Raw genomic sequence first — 19689 nt, 5'->3', positions numbered from 1 at the left:
TATGAAGCATCTCTACAGATTTGCATAAATTCAGTAAATCAGAACAATTAGATGGTCTTCCACTCAATAACAGAAGTTACAAGTCACCTGCTCATTTCACTAGTTCCAATGGATAGGTTTCCAATGATGTCACCACAGTCCTCAGACCAATCATTTAAATTAACGACAGAAAGAAACTTCACGCTTCACCTATCACCTTTGTTCCCTGACCTCTATGGCACACAAGATGGCGTAATTGGAAACCTTTCCATTGATTACGTAGACTTACCTATGTACATAATGTTACCGTTATGACAGTTTAGAATGCACGTCCAAATCCTTTAGTTGGATTCAAGTGAGGAAGATGACCTAATGTCCAAATATTTTATTTTATTATTATTATTTTGTAGCTCCTTCCACGTTTCCACAAGTAGATGTCAGTACTGTGTAGAGCTCTGAAGCAGATGACATCAGAAGAAGAAAACAACCATGGCGTTCCTCGGCAGCGATCAGTGGACAACAATCTGCGATAAATTTACCGACGCCCAAAACCTCACCGAAGTCACATCTCGAAACGACCCAGAAAACGATCCTTTTCGTTCCAAGTACAAAGCCAGAGAACTCCTCCGGGAAATACACTGCTCGCTGAAGAGTTTCGAGGCCGGTGACGGGGAGGATGACTGCGAGGCGCAGGGCGGCGACCAACCGACCGAGCCGCCGGTGGACGGCCAGCTGGAGGAAATGTTCGAGCGGGGCTTCGAAGGTTACTCGCCCAGCGGACACAGGACCGCGAGGCTCGCCGTGGTGGAGTATTACCTTGGGGTGAACCATGTTGACACGGAGGAGCTGTCAGCTGGCCAGGAGCACCTTATGAACTGCTTGAAACTGCTGGAGAGATGCAGAGTCTCTCCCGAGAATGTGTCGTTATGCATTCATGTCCGGGTAAGTCACTCACTCGTCAATATGCCCGGTATGGGCCGTCTCTCATCCATATTTACAATTTAAACTATAATCGTTCCGCGGAATTGGATTTATTCATTCCCAACAGTCGAGTTGACCTCAAGTGGGTCGGGCCAGTATATTCGTGGGAAATAAGACATAAATAATGGCAGTAAAACATGTTCTGTCCTGTGTGTGTGTGTGTGTGTGTGTGTGTGTGTGTGTGTGTGTGCGCCGCAAATAATTTTAGTACATTTGGAAAATATTCACATTATTACTGTGCTGTGTTAAATCTTGTTTCAAATTATTTCAACAATCTGAAATTGTTCGACAAAATGAGTGCAGTTTATCCATCCAAACATCCATCCATCCATTTTCTTTGCTGCTTATCCTCACGCGGGTCACGGGGAGTGCTGGAGCCTATCCCAACTGTCAACGGGCAGGAGGCAGGGTACACCCTGAACTGGTTGCCAGCCAATCACAGGACACGTGGAGACAAACAGCCACACTCACAATCACACCTAGGGGCAATTTGGATTGTCCAATTAATGTTCCATGTTTATGGGATGTGGGAGGAAACCGTACTGCACGGAGAAAAGCCACACAGGCACGGGGAGAACACGCAAACTCCACAGAGGCAGGGCCGGGATTTAACCCAGGTCCTCAGAACTGTGAGGCCGACGCTTTACCAGCTGATGCTCCGTGCCGCCCTGCAATTTAAACTATTATAAATCAATCTGGTGGCCTTTGCTTTGCCATGTTAGTCACTGGTCTTTGGTCGAAGTCCGATTTGTACGACCGCTGAGTCGTCTAGGTGGCAGAGTGCAGGATTTTTCCTGTCCCTAATTGTGGCTTAGGTGTTAAGTGATCCAAAAGGGATAAACTCTTGCCTATCTGATTCCAGAACCAGCTTGGCATCCTGTGGGCAGGTTGGGAGGAGACTGAGATGGCACAGCGTTTCCTGGAAATGGCCGAAGCTATTTACCTGCGCTACATGAAGGAGGTAAGGTTGATTGTGGTTCCACCCAATGTTCCCTCTCAGCTGCGCAACTGCGCACTTGTCCCACACTCTCAGCGCAGATGAAGACAGATCCAGTGCAGTGAACTTGACGCCCCCTCCGCTGTTAAAGGGGTACACTCATAATTACAAATACCCCACCCCTAGCGTTTTAGTTTGAAACATAGTCTGGGCAACGAAGAGCAAAGACAAGTTAGACATGCCGCTTATGTTTACTCTCGATAGTAATGGTAAAAGTTAAAAAAGAAAAAGGAAATGCTGTTGCTTTAATGACTGTCAAAGTATGTGAAAAATGGAAGAAAAAGTGGTGAAACTCGACGAGATTTTCTCTCTTTTTTGGGTGAGAAAGATCTGGTCTGAAGCCAAAGTAGAAAATGCAGGATGAGATGGTGTATAATGTTAAAATTCCACCTTGGCACAGCCTGAGGATGAAAGCACAGACGATACAGTGCCCAAAAAGCTAATTATGTATTTTAAATATAGGAGACAACATAACATTATCCCTCAAACTGTTTGGGAGTATCATTCAGCATTACTAAAGATATTCTGCAAGCAATAATTCAGTTTTACACCAAGAAAAACAGACAGGGATATCATTGTGGGTTAAAAAAAATTGAAACAAAGTTGAAAGCGACATTTCAAATTTATAGTTCATAGTTGTCTTGGTTTGGTTGGCAATGTATTTTTTTGTTTATTGACATTTTCAGTGTAAAGTTTGCAAAAACACAAAATTGTTCTTAAAAATGTTCTGGTGGGAACGTAAATGCAGTAATCTCAATCTTTGAATGAGCCGTGTAACTTCAATGAGTGACACTGATGTGACCACAGTGCATATGTCCAGTATGATGTTGCTCACAGTGGTCAAAGGGGGCGCTCATGGGCTTAGTGCGTAAAAAAATTATAGGGAACATTGGTTCCACCATTACAGCATTTCAAATAAAATAAAAATCGTGTGCAGGATGGAAGCCCTCCCACTGATCTGGTGGAGTTTTTTGCGCCCAAGGAGAAGCTGTTGACACATCAGGAAAAGAACAAAAAGTAGGTTTATTTTTTATCACCGTTTTCTACTTTCTTGCCTTCAATCTTCTGTTCATCTCTTCTTGTACCAGGTTTGAGCTGGGCTACACACACACGATGTATTACCTTGCTCAGGTCTATCAAAAACTCGGTGAGTCTAATTCTTTTGAACCAAAAATGAAACTGACAATCTCCTGTATTAGAATCCCTCGTTAGGGTCACAGTGTTATTTTGTTTTTGTTTTTTTTCTGTTGAGGAAACTAACAACACAAGTGTCTTGCCAGGTCAGACAGAGCGAGCTGCTGCATACTGCCACAGCACCCTGCAGAGACAGCTGCAGTTAGGTCAGTTCGTTCCAATGGAGTGGGCTCTGAACGCCGCTTCGCTGTCACAGTATTACATCACAAAGGTGAGGCATGGTTGCATGTGAAGTAGCCTGTAAAAGTTGTTCCACGGATTATAAGATCAAGATGACACTTGCTCGATTTGTTGGGCTTATGAGATCAGCGTCCCAAGCATAACACTGGAAGTCACGAGGTCTGTGCGTTGTCTATCCTCAGGATCGATACATGGAGGGAAGACACTGTCTCTCGGCAGCCACCGTCGTATCTGGTTTAGCAGGAGAAGTTCCATCTGAGGCTGCCGCGAAAGAGAGTGAGTGCTTGGGTCGACCACTCGGTCAAATGTTCGCATTTCGTCCTAAGGTCGTATTAGTAGCACACAAGCTGTTTTGTTCCGGTTTCTGAAAGTCTGAAGCAGTCATGTAGGAGTGGGAGATGGTAACATGAGTGTCTGTTTGAGAATTTATTTGTCATCATTGACACGCATCGTATGCCCAGAACCAAGAACAGGATTTTAGCCCCGATATTGGCTTGATTAGCTATCGCGGCAGATTTCCATGATCAGGCCCAATATATTTTGTCAAAACAACAAAACTTATTTTAGCGTGACATAAGCCATGACTCAGGACTTGATAGCCCTACTTTTCGGCGTACCATATTTGTGACATATCAACAACTGTCCGACAGCTCACCTGGACGTCGACCAATAGGATTAGGATTGCGACCAGAGCGTCGCCTCCCTTACTCGCCATTGTCAACATACTTGGGAACTGTTGCCAAGAGTTATTCGTGTGCACAGTCCAATCACTCACATTTGAAAAATGTACGGGTGTGGTCAGTCCTGCTCGCAGATAAAGTTGCAAGTGTGTTTAGGGATGGAATCTCAAGACCTTAAAATAACTTACTGGATTAATGTAACATAACTGTACATTAAAAATAAAATAAATACAGAACTAAAATAGAAAACAAACATTTCAAATTCCGAAATGATCATTTCCAATTTCAACTGATATTAGTAGAACATGATATAAAACGGTATTTAAAATTTTTCATCAATAAAAATTCTTGATCTGACAAACTTTATCTGAAGAATAGTTAAATGCACTGGCCTGTCAAGGAATAAACACGAACGGTCTAAATGCTGAAAGTTTAGTTCAACATAATCGGTGTTAGTGGCAACAAGCTAGCAATACTTTGTAACAAACATTCCTGTCGCCAATCGAGATGTATTGCTGTGCATGCGTGCCGGGAGGCACGCATTGCCGCGACTGCTGTAAATAGGAGGCCGGCTTGCTAGAATGACCCTTTATGTGTGTGCGCTCGACGTATTGGCCACAGCTGAACCAAGTGATGAGGTGAATGATAGTCGAACGTCTTTTTTTGGGGGGTGGGGGGGATGCCGTCAAATTGCCTCTTGCCTTTGACATGGCTCATTATGTTGATGACTTTCAACATAAATGCGCTCGCAGTACGTGAAGCAGCTCTGAACATGCTTTTGGCCTAACTTTAATACATGCTCAGTACGATTTACTTGCGTTTCCTGTTTCTGGGTGAATACTGATTGTTTGGGAGCAGGCTTGTTTTGTTAACAACGTTTTTGAAATAGACATGTAAATTAAAGCTCAAGACTACACAAAATAAGCGACGTCTTTCAATATATATTTTTTCCTACTCGTAACAGATTTTACGCGCGTGATTTTTCGTGCTTGACTGTGCAGATTTGCGAGCACGAAGGCACATGAGCGCGGTCGTGCTCGTCAAAGTGACTGACAATCCAATGTTTACTGAAGCTACATTGCATGATAGTACAGAATGCTGGTTTGTTGACATTTAAATGTTCGTGCAGGGCTCAGCAACCTTTTTGAGGCTGAGGGCTTCTTCGTGAGCACCGATCGTATGAAGGGCTATGTGACCTGTTTGCGGCACATTTCAGACTCAGTTTATGTACATAAAATATTTTTGTTTTAATTTATTGTAGTAAATGACATTACAGGTATTTTAAAATTTTAATTCACATAAGAAAGTCAGATTCAGAATATAAAGCACAAATAATAATAATTTGTGGCCAATGGTATTTTTACAACATACCTCGCGGGCACCTTATGTGGTCCTCGCGGGCTACCATTCGCCTGTGGGCACAACGTTGGTCACCCCTGTGTTAGCACTAGCTTGCTCGAGCACCACGTTTTTCCTCTAGTTATATTTAATTGAGTTGACCAGCGATACGTTTTCTGGTCCCACCTCCCCGACAGTGTTTGATTTGATAGTTACCGCTACATTTTAATAGCAGTAGTCCGACATAAAGCCATTGTAAAGACCACAATTGTCTTGTAGTTTGACGTAATTGGTACTAGTATCCTTTTTTTCCTCATTACTAAGCCAATTCAGCAAGTGACTGTTACACCAGTAGAACTGTGGCTTACTAGTAATGTTTGACACTACTCTATGACTTTTCTGCACATGAATTGGACAAGTTCCAACTAAGTAGGGCAACTACACGTTACCAGTGAGGCAAAACTGGGTTCTAGTTGGGTCCCAGTTGAACTTTACTGTCAAACCTAACATAAAACTAAATTTTACCAAGTGCAGGTTTGAACCATCAGTTATGCTAGTTATTGCAGCGTACACAGGGAAGCCAATTGGTTTGGTTATTTCTGATTGTGTTATTATTATGTAATTATTTTAGGTTTTGTGTCCAGTTCTTTGTGACAGCTGCGGCTGTTGTGAGAGCTTTTTTTTTTTTTTTTTTACAGTACATAAATCTTTGTTTATATACCCTATCTATGAATGATCCGACCCATTTTTCTGTTTTAAAAATCAAATACTGTAACTAATCAATATGTATGTATATTTCTTTGAAAGTCAAAGACAACTGGACCTAAAAGGCCCTTCCCGATTTTTTTAGGTGAGACGGAGTGTGAGCGTCGGGATCAGCTCAGGCAGAAGAGAGCTGATATAGCAAGATGCTGGATCAAATACTGTCTTGCCATCCTTGAGAGTGCCAAAAAAGTGCTCGAGGTGATGTGTTTTTTCACACTGCCAGGGAGCAGCCTTCTGTCTCCACACGAACCTTTGACAATTGTTCCTGCAGCGTACTCATCTGTCCCTTTGTGTGGTTTTTCTTCTGTATGAGCAGGACAACATCGGGGAGCTTGATAGCGATCTTCAGGAGGACTTGAGGAGGAAAAGGAGGCTTGAGGTGGAGGAACAAGAAAAGGGCAGGAAGAGTGCTCTGCTCTTTGGCTCGGAGGACACTTTTGACTCCATCGCTAGCCTAGAGGAGAAGGTCAGTGTGCATATTATCATTTATGAGCGTAACAGATCATAGCCCATGTTATTGAAGATATTATGGTACAATATTAATATACTATTGTCATAGTTTTATAATACGGTATGTATATACAAGTACATGATTTCACTTGTATAATCGAATAAATTCAAACAAACTAGTGTTAAAATATTTAAAGTAAAATGTTTGCGAGAAGTTTTCATGCTGTCTCATTCTGGGTCTCCAGGTGAGCTGCTTGCTCCCACTGGACTTTACCGAGGCCAGGAATGTATTCTTGGTGGGACAAAACTATGTCACACAGGTACTGTAAGCTCAAGATCAATGTGCACGACAAACAGTCACCTACTGTGTTAGAAGTAAATCAAGATGAAATTGGAAATTGACTGAAGGGTTTTATAGCTGCCTGTGGTTTTTATATATTACAGTGGTACCTTAATTAACAAGTGACAGCCACATAACCGAAGTCCACTAGCTGAATGCTAACACAATACAGTGCCATGGATGGGCTAACATGGGGAAATGATGATGTTTTAGTTCTGATAATCTATGGGAAGATCAGTGGGTTGAAGCACAAAATGCTTGTAATTGCCACAAATGCATCATGACGATCTGGATATGGGGCCAAATTTTGTTCCCTAAAAACAAGGTGTCTTGTGTTTGTGTCGCAGTGTAACATTGTGTTTGTGTGCAAGTGTGTCACTTCATGAATACATCCCATTCACTCAGGGTTCCCACGTGCCCTGGAAAACCTGGAAAATGATTTACCAATTTTCCAGTCATGGAAAATGACAAAAAAAAAAAAAAGGAAAATGCCCTGGAAATGCTTGAGTTGTCCTGGAAAATAATTTTTCCTCCCTCTGCTTCTCTCTGTCTTGTGGGTGAACACAAACGGATTAAACATTTTATAAATGTATGTTTTCCTCTGCCTTTAATGGGCAGCGCTTCTCTTCATCTCTACTTCTAGCCGGCACAGTGGCCCATGTCATGGTACCAACCGATCAAATTGCATATTCGCTTACCCAGTGTTTCCATGTGACTTTGATGCTAGATTTACTGACTTTTCACAACCAAGTAAGGATTTATTGTCTCCAAAGAAGCACAAAAAACTAGCAACTGTCAAGAAGCTTTTTATTTAAATGACATTGTTTTATATTGACCTTTTTGCACTGCAGGACAGGACTTTATTTTGATATTTGTATTTTACATTTATTTTTGCAGTGATCTTGATTTTTACTAGAAGAATGCAGGTCTCACATGCCCAAAGTAAACTGTACTGTAAACTAAATACAGTAAGTAAATAAAGGAAATTTTTTGGTCATTTATTGAACATGAAAATATTTTGTGGAGAAAGTACAAGAGAGAAAGAGGGAGACGAATAAACACTGAAACACTCTGGTTAGATCTACAAAATATAAGGTACAATTGTAGAAAATAACACTTCTCCAAAGCTTGAGGGGGTTACTAGTGTATATTGTGATAACTTGACTCGCACCGTAACAGCTGAAAATGTCCTGGAAAATAATTTCAAGAAAAGAGTGGGAACCATGTCACTGTATAAGTTACATTTGTGTTTGTAATGTGAACAACTCCAAAAAAAGATCTGATTGCACAAAAAATCCAAATCAGGCATCATGCCATGCGCTGCTAACATATAGGAGCCTATGCCCGCATTTCAAAGTCCCTTGGTGGCCAAGGAGTGCACACAACAAGAAGCACAATGTCGGGCTGGAATGGATTAATGACATTTCCAGTCTTTTAAATGGGGAAAGATTATTTAAGGTAAGAGTCTTTTGATTCTAGAGCGTTGTCACGGAACAATCACACTTGTAACTCAAGGCACCACTGTACTTTGTTTCTCTTTAGATTTGGTTTTTGTGTCTTTGTGCATGTGCATTTCACAACTGTTGATAATCCCTACGTCATATAGAATATAATATAGGTTTTGTTAGCGTTTATTGCAAAAAATAAATAAAATAATAAAAACATAAATCTAAATTTAAAAAAGATATGGTAAAGGTTTGGCACAATAACAAATGCCTAACAAATACAATGACTAAATAATGACTTTAGCAAATGACAAGTGAATAAAATACTAAAGAATATTTTTATTGACCAGGAAATCTAGCAAGTCGCCGTTTCATCACAATATATATTAATGACTAATTGTGTCATGTCAAAATATTATTGTCATCGATGACAGCACTTGACACAAAATATATATATCGGATTTTCTTGCCTCAGATTTTCCTTTATTGTATTGACCAAAGCACGAGGCGGCCATTACGCCATAGAAGAAGGCAGCTCATTGGCTTGTTCAGTGGAGCTCCAGCGAATCAGAAACTCCTATGTTAAGTGTTGTTGTCACGTTGTTTCACACAATATCAGGGGTGAAATATCAAAACTATTGAGTCGGACACAATAATTTTTTAACAAATGCGAAATTACGATATTTCTGTGAAAATTCCCACTTGCCCGGTCGTGCACTCGTGCCGTACATTTACTTTCCCGAAGATGCTTTTCGAGCAAGTCGGGCCATCGGGGAATCGTTAATGTTGAGCCCTGTGCCGAGACTATTGGAGAATACCAGGTTTAACCAGAACTGTTAATCCCAATTTTTTTCATCCTTATATGTGGGGTCTCTCACAGATTAAAAAAAAAAAATAATAAAAATCTTAGAAGATTTGATAATTTATGTCATACAAAGCTTTAAATGAAATGTTTTCCTTTTTTCCGAATTGCTCAGATAGATTATATGCAATACTTTGTTACAATCGATAATTCTTCAGACAGGGTTTCCTAAACTGCGGGGGAATATGCGGGAAAGTGTTGGATGCCTTGTACAATCATCATCAGTGTGTGTGTGTGTATTTTTTTTTTCTGTGCGCGCATGTACTTCTCAGGCTAAGGATTATTTTCAGATGGACGGCTATGTGACGGACCACATTGAGATCCTGCAGGATCACAGCGCTCTCTTCAGGGCTTTAGCTTTCTTCGAAGAGGATGCTGAACGACGCTGCAAGATGCACAAACGACGGGTTGACATGCTGGAGACCATCTGCATTGGTACTCTTCTCACCTGTGTTGTATTTGCTTTGGTGCTTTTCCACTCAGTTGCAGCGCTGTCTTACATAAATGCACTTGCCCGCCTATCTGTAGAACTGAACGCCCAGTACTACCTCATGATCCGCAGACAGCTGATGTTTGAGCTTGCTGAGACCTACAACGAAATGATGGACCTGAAACTGACTCTGGCCAACAGACAAGCTGACACACAATCTCTTGATAACCACACCATAAAGAAATTCAACAGCCTCTGCTCTGCCTCCATCAAGTGAGTGTACATTATATAGCATGGTAACTGTAGTTTTGGAACGTTCCCCAAAGGTGATACATAGATTATCTTTACATGGTGCGTGCGTATTTGGTTCCCCATCTCTGCTTTCCACATACAGGGAACCCGCAGTTCGCAGCAGTTCACTACATACATAAATTATTTGCGTTTTTTTTTTCCCCCCTGTGGAACCTGTTATTAACTACAGCTACTCAAAAAACTGAAGTCAGCACAGTATTTGTGTTTACACACACGCACACACATTTTAAGTACTAATATAGGCAACTATTTATTGTATGGTGTCAATTACTTGTGTAAGGCACCTGCTAATAGAGCTCGTGCACCAACGTCACCGAAGTCATGTGACTGGCCATATTGCCGGTCGAGCAAAGCATTGTTCAATGCTAAATCGGTTGGAGACGGCACGAAAATGTCTTATAGCACGACGCCCAGAGTCTTGTCCGATACCGTTAGACATTTAGAAGGAGATAATAAACGAAGGTACGTGGAAAAATGAGGGACACTTGGCATAGAGGACCCATATTTAATGCCAAAGTCAATGTTTTCGCCAATAAGAAATTGGACTGTTAACCTGCTTCTTCTTGTCTTGGACAACTGGATCTACACATGGTTCTGGTGAATAAGTCGTCGAGATTTACACGGAAGAGTTTGAAAGTGTATAAAATTCTGGATGCATACAAACACTTTGTTGCTGGATCTGTTCTCAATCAAGAATAAATCCCACATAGAGATGGAGCCACTCAAATTTTTTCTAAATGTAAATAGCAATATTTAAATAAATGAACCCTGGTTTTACACAAACACCCTTTCATTAACTGTGATTCAAAAAAAAAAAAAAAAAGACAGCGAGTCGGCTCCTCGTACATGAAGCGTGTTGCTGCCACACTTTAAACTTTGGTAAACCGCTCCGTGACAGTTTTTTTAAAAATATGCGTTGTTATCAAATTGGTCCAATGCGTATTTAAAAAAAGAAAATAAACCGCTGGGATAGGCTTCAGCCCCCATACATGGAAGCATGTATCAGCCACACGTTAACCTACGTAAACTTCTGTGTGACCGACGGTTTATGATTGTTCTCAAATGAGTCAATTTGGCATTATAAATACTTCTTGGGAATTTGAGATTGAGAAGAATAATTCCGACCTGAAATTAAGTGATCGCTACACAGTCGTGTGTATTTGGTTGAGGACCATCCATCACATTTAATTGCTGAAATCCATCGATATTTTCTGGTCTTTTCAGCTGGTATTCCATAGAATGATCTCTTTGAATATCTGTCTCGTCTTTTGTAACAACCGAACAGCACAACAAGTCTCAGGCATTGTGAATATTCTCCTCCGGTTCAATGTCCCCCTCTTTGGTGAGGGTTGACTGTACTCTTTACTCTGAACCCTCCCCTCTCCAGGTACTTCCAGATGTTTCTAGATTCACTGCGCTCTCCAGAGGGGAAGTTTCCCGAGCACCTGGAGGAGGAGGTGCTCAGACCGGCACTGGTTGCCCGCTTCAGAGTGGCCCGACTGCACAGTCGCCTGATTTGCTCCCTGCCGCTTACGCAGCTGGAAAACCTCAACAACTCACTGCAAAACTACAAGTATGTCGATAAGCACCATCTGCACACTTCATCCATTACATCTACACAATCCAGGGAGAGCCAATAAGAACGCTGCAGTCAAACGTTTGCCTTGAGAAAGTTGATTGTAACTTGTCAAGAGTGTCCAGAATGTGGCGTATATTATATTTCCACATAAATGCCAACTTACAGGTGAACAATGAGTAAAATGAAAAATGTTGCGTTTACACCGTGGTCTAAAAATACAGTCGTTTGGAAAGCCAATGCTGCTTTTTTATTTTTATTTGTTCTACCGAATGGACAAATTGGCAAAATATTTTTAGAAATTATTGAAAAGCAACAAAGCCTATGTGTGACAGTGGGATACAATAGTGCTCAATTTTCATTGATTCAAACAGCTATACATATCTGTTTTATATTCAATTGAACTCTAAACATAATTAAGATGTAAAATTGGTTAATTTGTCTGCCTCACGAGTTTGAGGCTTGAAACTTAGCTTGTTGCTTCTTGTATCGGCTCTCATGGCATTGTGTGGGTAATACTTTTCGCTAGAGAGGGCGTTACAGTTTACATAAAAATTCCAAAAGAAATATAAAACATCCAAGATAGTAATGATGATCTCTGTGCTGCCTGTCATCCAGATACGTCGTCGAGTATTGCGACGCTCACCCGGAAGCCGCCGCTGCCGTGGAGTCTGAGCTGGAGTTGAGTAAGGAGATGGTGGGCCTGCTTCCTCTCAAAATAAACCGCCTCAAAGCAAGGATGGCTGCTAACAACTGAATTCTGGGCATACAGTATTTGAATTTCTCATTCCTTGTTCGTGCCGTGTGTGCATGGTGTGTGTGGCCACATACAGAGAATACATATTTTCAGCTCCCTCCAAAGATTTTCAATTGGGTTTAATGTCTGGAGACTGGGTAGACCACGCCAAAATCTTGACATGCTTCTTACAGAGCCACTCCTTGGTTTTCCTGGCTGTGTGCTTCGGGTCATTGTCATGTTGAAAGACCCACACATGACCCATGTTGAATGCTTTGACTGAGGGAAAGAGGTTGTTCCCCAAAATCTCACAATACATGGCCGCGGTCATCCTCTCTTTAACAGAGTGCAGTCATCTTGTCCCATGTGCAGATTTACACCCCCAAAGCATGATGCTACGACCCCCATGGTTCACAGTAGGGCTAGTGTTCTTGAGATGGAACTCATCATTCGTCTTCCTCCAAACACGGTTAGTGGAATTATGACCAGAAAGTTCCATTTTGGTCTCATCTGACCACAAAACGTTCTCCCATGACTCCTCTGTATTATCCAAATGGTCATTGGCAAACTTAAGACAGGTCTCTTGACATGTGCTGGTTTAAGCAGGGGAACCTTCCTTGCCATGCATGATTTCAAACCATTTCTATAGCCTTCGTGACTTACTGAGGTGTTTTGGTGAACACAGAACGTTTGCTTCACTCGAGCATACGCGACGTGTAGCCAGCTGGGCCTTAAAAAGAGGAAGGCATAAACACAAGCTGTTGCAATTCCCACACCGTTTTACCTTATTTGAATGTAAATACACTGAAAGCTGAAAGTCTACAGCAGGCACGTATTGATCATTTCATTTCGAAATCCATTGTGGTGGTGTTCATATCGTAATGTTTATGCTAGTGACTGGAAGCATATCAATGCTCCTGGTGACATTATGATGAAGTTGGGTGAACTTTTTGCATAAACTGAGCTCATTCACATATCATCAATTGGTCTTTGTTGAGCAAAGGCACCTATATTACATTTGAAAAATGAAATGTCACGGTTACCCACAGGACAAAAATATCTTAAAATGCCGGAAAACTGAAATCTTGTCTAGTTTAGTCACACGTGTACTTCGTGTGACATCTGGGCTTGTTGAACACAAAGCTGACATATTTGCAGGAAGCCAACATATCGCGTTGCATGGACAGCAACAGCTTTATTGTACCTTTTACCATCCAGTGGCAGAGATGTCTGCCACTAAATGCCACTGGCATGAGTAGACAAACTAAGATGTATTTCTGGTTAAAAATAACAAGAATCCAAAATTCACACAACATAATTCATTTTCTTAAGAGTCAACGTGAACTGAACAAAAAACCGTCACCACAAAACTGACGTACGAATGAAGTAAATTGTGAACCCTTCCACCCTTTGAATTGTTTAGGTTAGGTAGCTAGATTTAATATATTCAACACTAAGTCCTTTTGTCTTTTTTTTACGTGTGTGTTAGTCATGAATGAATGCATGTGCCCTTCTCTTACTCTGCTGATTATGAACAACTTTGAGGGTCAAACACTTCACCAGTGGATTGTATTTTTGTGATGCCTGAAGGAGAGTGAAATACAGTGGTACCTCAACTTGCGAACATCTGTAGTAACGAAAAATTCAGGTTACAAAATGCCTTCTCGGGAAAAATATTATCTCTAGTTATGTCCCTTGGACTCTTTGACCGTCGCTGACTCACGCTAGTGCTTTCACTTGCTGTCACACTCTAGCACACATTGGTAGAGTGCAACTTTATGGTGAGTTTTTCGTTTTTGTTTTTTGCAAGTTTCAATTCATCTTTCTTCACCGTGGGCCACAAGAAACTTTAGTGGAATTAAGTTGTGTGCGCGCGTACATTTGTACGTGTTTTCTCTCAGCTGTAAAAAGTTTAACTGCTCCTCTGTCCCCCCACGATGCCTTTTGCTTGTCACTCACTGTTCTCTTTGCATAGTCGCCCAACGCCAAAGGTAAATGAGCATAATGTTCATTATTCTTTACATTATGTACTTGGAATGATTATTTTTGGCTGCCGGGCAAGGAACGGATTAGGCCATTTACATGTAAAAAGTGCTTCTACATACAAAAAAAATTCACATGAGGACTTCTGTAACAAATTAATCTCGTAAGTAAAGGTACCACTGTACTTAAAAGCCTTTGTACATTTTGCCTTTTTGAAGATCGTGATGTATTTTTTTCCCCATCTTAATAACCTGTCAATGTAGATAATGAATGCAATGAAAATAAATTCATGCAGTTATCACTTACAGTAGAGAGTCTTTTCTGATGTTGATTTGATTAACCTACCCATTTTTTAAATCACTTATCTTATTCAAAGTTGCATGGCGCTGGAACCTGTCCCATCTGAATTCAGGTTCTTACAATCTGGACTGGTTACCAGTCTGTGGCATTCCACATATAGAGACGGACACATCCCTTCACGCTGTCACTGAATGAATTTATATTGCCTGCACTGAAGTTAGGCAAGTAAACTGCTACCGTAATTCCCATCCTACAGAGCGCAGCGGATTATAAGCCTCACCCCAGTACATTTGTCAAGGAAATACCATTTGGTACATACGCACGCCGCAACTGTGTAAAAGCCGCAGGTGCCCTTATTGAAACCCACATTGAAACGAGATATTTACCAAGAAAGACGGTACACAGAGAGTTTAACGCGAGCTGTGCTAACAGGCCCGGTTAAAGAAGCATACTGGTAAAAATCACTCAGACACGGCAGTAACACAGTAGTGCAGCCCTGACAGGGCCGCACCGGTAAAAGTCATTTCCTCGGTACATATATTCCACCCCTCTCACTTTTACCTTTTCTGCTCGAGTGCCCCCCTTGCGGCCATTAGAAAGAAATGCAGAAATTAGCTGCATTACCGCATAAGCCACAGGGTTGAAAGCGTGTGAAAAAACTCGCGGCTTATAAGCCGAAAATTACAGTACTTTGCCTTTTTTTCCAAATCATTTTAATTTAGCAGGGTAGTTCGTATCAATCTTCTCTGTGCTATGTATAAAATTTACCAGACAAAATTTACCCCTAAAAATCACCGAGAGACAGCAGTAACACAGCAGCAACATGCTAGTGTAGCGCTAACAGGGCCGGTTAAAAAAAAAACTATTAAAATACATACTCGGCACATTTATTCCACTGGTCTCACTCTTACCTTTTCTGCTCAAGTGCATCCTTGCAGGCCGGAAATTACAGTACTTCATCAATGACTCCTTAACTCAGACTTTCCAGTTTCATTTCATCGTAGTTCAGGATTATATTGCATGTCATTGGACCAGTAGATCTATTTATATTATTCTATATTGCATTTTTTTGTGGAATGTATCGCTGGTGCTTATTAAAAGTCTACACACCCTTGTTCAAATGGCACGTTTTTATCCTATAAAAATTTTGACTAAGATCATTTCCAAACTTGATGAGGCGGCTCGGGTATCTTGTTCAGATGCGTCCTCATGAGGTGTTACAGACACGTCCCGCAGGGATGAAGTCCCAGGAACGACCCAGGAAACGCTGGTGAGACTACGTCTTGGAAACACCTCAGTATCCCACGAAAGAGCTGGATTAAATGGCTGGAAATCTGGTTTTCCCCGATTCAGTTGCTGCCCCTGTGACCTGACCTCAGATAAGTGGAAAAAGATGAATTGATAATCTTTATCTGCTCTTTCTTGTAGAGTGAATCTGAGTTCACTCCTGACACGGCGCTCGTATATGGTTGTGAGCGGAATTGATTGCGAAATTCAGACGCTTGAATAAGAACCGTCTGACCCTGAGGCTTTTGACCGAATTCATGCTGCTTCTTCTTTTACGGAGGTTGTGATTTCATCATGATGACATTGGTGAAAAATGGCCACACATTGTTTCATGGCTATACACACTAAAAGTAAATTAACAATTAACATCAAATATTTCTGAAGAGCATGAGCCTGCTGAATTTATTGTAATGTTTCACATTGATGGAGAAAAAAGACTGAAACTCTCACGTCAGATGACGCGAGGGAGTGGAAACTTAAGTGATGGAAATAAAAGTGTTACAACATCGCCCTGCGCAGCAACTCCTTGAATATCGCAGCGGAAGACAGGAAAAGCAGCTGCGTGTGCTGTAATGCTCTATTTGTGTCACTTCCAGTCAAGACTATCGCGGTGTCAAAGAAAATCATTTTGGGGTCATCCTTAATATTTAGTGGTTTATTTGTCATTTAATGAGTAGTGGTTTAGTCCTGTCAAGCTGTGACATCCGTAAATGTGTGTGACTGATCGAAGATAGTGTGTCATTTCCTGAAGAAGATTGATGCTACCACTTCCTGTGACTCAGTATTGATGCGTCAGCTGAGTTGAAATTCTTCTTTCTCTCCCTATCTGTCCTCCTTGACTTGAGACCATTTCTACAAAAGCATAATCCTTCCATCCATTTTATCTGCCGCTTATCCTCACAAGCGTCGCGGGGGGTTGCTGGAGCCTATCCCAGCTGTCAACGGGCAGGAGGCGGGGTACACCCTGAACAGGTCGCCAGCCAATTGCAGGGCACATCGAGACAAACAGCCGCACTCGCAATCACACCTAGGGGCAATTTAGATTGTCCAATTAATTTTGCATGTTTTTGTGGTGTGGGAGGAAACCGGAGTGCCCGGCGAAAACCCACGCAGGCAAGGGGAGAACATGCAAACTCCACACATGCGGAACCAGGATCGAACCCGGGTCCTCAGAACAGTGAGGCCAACGCTTTACCAGTTGATCCACCGTGCCACCACAATAGCATAATTCCATTGGGAAAAGTTACATTTTCATAGAAAATAAAGTCTCTCGGCAGCATGGTAGTTGACTGGTTTGAGCGTCAGTCAGTTGTGTGGACCGGGGTTCAAATTCCGGCCCCGCCTGTGTGGAATTTGTATGTTATCTCCGAGCACTCCGGTTTCCTCCCACATCCCAAAAACATGCATTATTTGGAGACCCTAAATTGGCCCCCAACTGTGATTGGTTGTTTTTTTGTCCCCTGTGATTGGCTGGCAACCAGTTCAGTGTGTACCCTGTCTCCTGCCCAAAGATAGCTGGGATAGGCTCCCGCCCTCCCACAACCATTGTGAGGATAAGCGTTTTAGGGTGGATGGATGGATAAATTCTCTCCATTCAATCCAGTTGGGATTGAAACCATTTTCAAGTGAGCCACACATGGCTAATTTACATGCAATTTGTATATGTATCAGCACATGTAATTTAGCCACGTGTCTCACGATACGAGGCTGTTATGATGTCCATTAAATCTGGTCAGATAAAAATGAGATTCCACTGTACATGGAGTTGTTTAAGCTCCACAGTTAGCCGCAGTAAAATTAGTCATTCTTCTCAGAGGATAAAGAATACATCCCTCTAGCTATGTGTTGCTCCGTGTTTGTATTCAAATATATGTTGCTCTGTGTTATAACACTTCAACAATAATGCTATTTGGTAGCCTATCGTTGGCGTTTCCCTTTTTTTTTTTTTTTTTCCATCTTAAAGCTTGAGGACTTTAACGTGAAGGCATGTGAAAATGTTTTAAAGGTCCATTGTCATGAAATGCAGGATTTTTAGTATGTTATTAATGAAAAAAACGGCAGCCGGTATGGACAAATGCACTGTGTGATATTGAGAGGGTGCCATGTGCTGTTGAGGCTTGGAGAAAATGAACATCAAAGGGGAACGCATCCTCGCAATATCATGTAGTACACACGTTTGTGAACTTAAACGTGTTGGCACACAACACAAACAAACACTGACACATCACACACACACACACACATTCCAGTTCAGTGAGATCACGGTTGTCATCTAAGTCAACAGTTATTTATTAATTTTATTTTCACCTGCGTGACATATCAACATATTCAGTGGATATTAGACACTCTTGATCGCCTCTTACTCCTCCTCCAACTCATCTTTGTCATTGTAAGGCCAATTAAGCCTTAATTGAGACGAGCGGGCCAGATTTAGTCGGGTGGTATTTCCTTTTATGCAGTCGGATAAACATAAGATCTTCTTGATTTGAGAACGTAAAAAGGTTCACTGACGATGCTCGCTGACTTTTTTTTTTTTTTTTTGAACACAGAAATACTTCAGGAAACCGTGACGCAGTCAGGGGGCTGAGCTCGGTCTGGGGACTGTGTGTATGTAGCGTGCCTGTGTCAGGCATTTGCACTCAGCCTTCAGATCTGGAAAGAAGTCTTTTTTTTATTTTTATTTTGTTGTTCTCTTATTCTTGCGGCCTAAAGCTAAGAATGGCTTGGATCTTCTTCGTCGCGGCCTGCTGCCTCGTCGCCTTCCACGCTGAAGGTAATTTGGAATTGATAACATGATGGTGGATGCTATTATTTTCACAGAAACGTATTTAACGGGCAATTTGCCGTAACAGGCCAGGGTCCCTTTGTGAGCGTGAGCAGCTGTCACTCAAACAAAAGAAATCAAGATAAATAAAAATAAGTAGACTTGGAAAAAAAGGGAAATGATAAAATTGAGGGGTTTTTTTTTCAGTTTCACAGTGAATACAAATGTCAATTTTCATTCTCAAGGGAACAATTGGAGACAATTTGTGTCCCAAAATCCAGAAGATATGAATGTAACCCATTGGATTCATAAATTGAATACAGTTATATTTCTAAAGGTTCAGAGTACAAAAATTGGCGGGCCATTAAACAGCCGTCGTCGCCGTCAAGGTACAATAATTTCCTTTTTGGATAAAGGTAACAATTTGGCATGGAAGGAAAGTGAGAGAGATAAAATGAAAAATCAAATAAAATCCAAATTGGAGTTCTTAGTTTGATTCACCTCCATAAACAATGAGTGAACTATAAGGTTCCATACTGAGCATATGATTTAAAATATAAAAATCTTTTTTAAAAAGGCCTATATGGTTCCAAAAATTTTGTTTCAGATCCCCTAAAAGATATAGATTTGACAAATCTATCATTTTCCCCCATATACAGACCGCTATGGCCCAACCAGAAATAAAACTATATTGTGTATTAATACAATAACTTTTTTTTTAAAACTCACTTTCAAAATGTGGACATTTCCTTTTATCATTATCTATAATGCAACATATCTTTAATTAATATCTACACGATGCATACATGAATTATGAAATGTGCTACCTTAATGCTGTAGTTGTGTGTGAATTTTCATGTTCGTGTTGTCTTTTTCGCGTATCTGGATTTTATGATTAAACCCCCTCCGAACCCCAATTTGACCAGCCTCATCAGTTTTAATTAGGCGAGACATCCATTTTTTTTAGTTGTTTGATTAATCTCTGTTGTGCTCTTTATCATTTAGTTTATGTATTTATTGGAACTATAGTTTTTATATCCTAAATTTAGCTCCTGGTGAGGAACTGCAGGATATGTCATTGGAGATACAG

The 19689-nt window shown here is 41.1% G+C and overlaps 1 protein-coding gene across 1 annotated transcript; it reads left to right on the top strand.

Moving 5' to 3' along the window:
- Window positions 1–303: 303 nt before the first annotated feature.
- On the top strand, window positions 304–14542 carry kifbp (kinesin family binding protein). The gene is made up of 13 exons (XM_061814329.1): window positions 304–921; window positions 1823–1921; window positions 2895–2974; window positions 3046–3104; window positions 3238–3362; window positions 3514–3607; window positions 6200–6312; window positions 6431–6580; window positions 6810–6884; window positions 9484–9646; window positions 9740–9914; window positions 11341–11526; window positions 12148–14542. Exons 1-13 carry the CDS (start codon window positions 469–471, stop codon window positions 12284–12286), a joined length of 1911 nt encoding a protein of 636 aa, XP_061670313.1. The 5' UTR covers window positions 304–468; the 3' UTR covers window positions 12287–14542.
- The last annotated feature ends 5147 nt before the right edge of the window (window positions 14543–19689 follow it).

Source organism: Syngnathoides biaculeatus, chromosome 3, assembly GCF_019802595.1.
Source record: "Syngnathoides biaculeatus isolate LvHL_M chromosome 3, ASM1980259v1, whole genome shotgun sequence".
In the NCBI taxonomy this organism is placed as follows: domain Eukaryota; kingdom Metazoa; phylum Chordata; class Actinopteri; order Syngnathiformes; family Syngnathidae; genus Syngnathoides; species Syngnathoides biaculeatus.
This window is presented reverse-complemented; position numbering and strand designations above follow the sequence as displayed.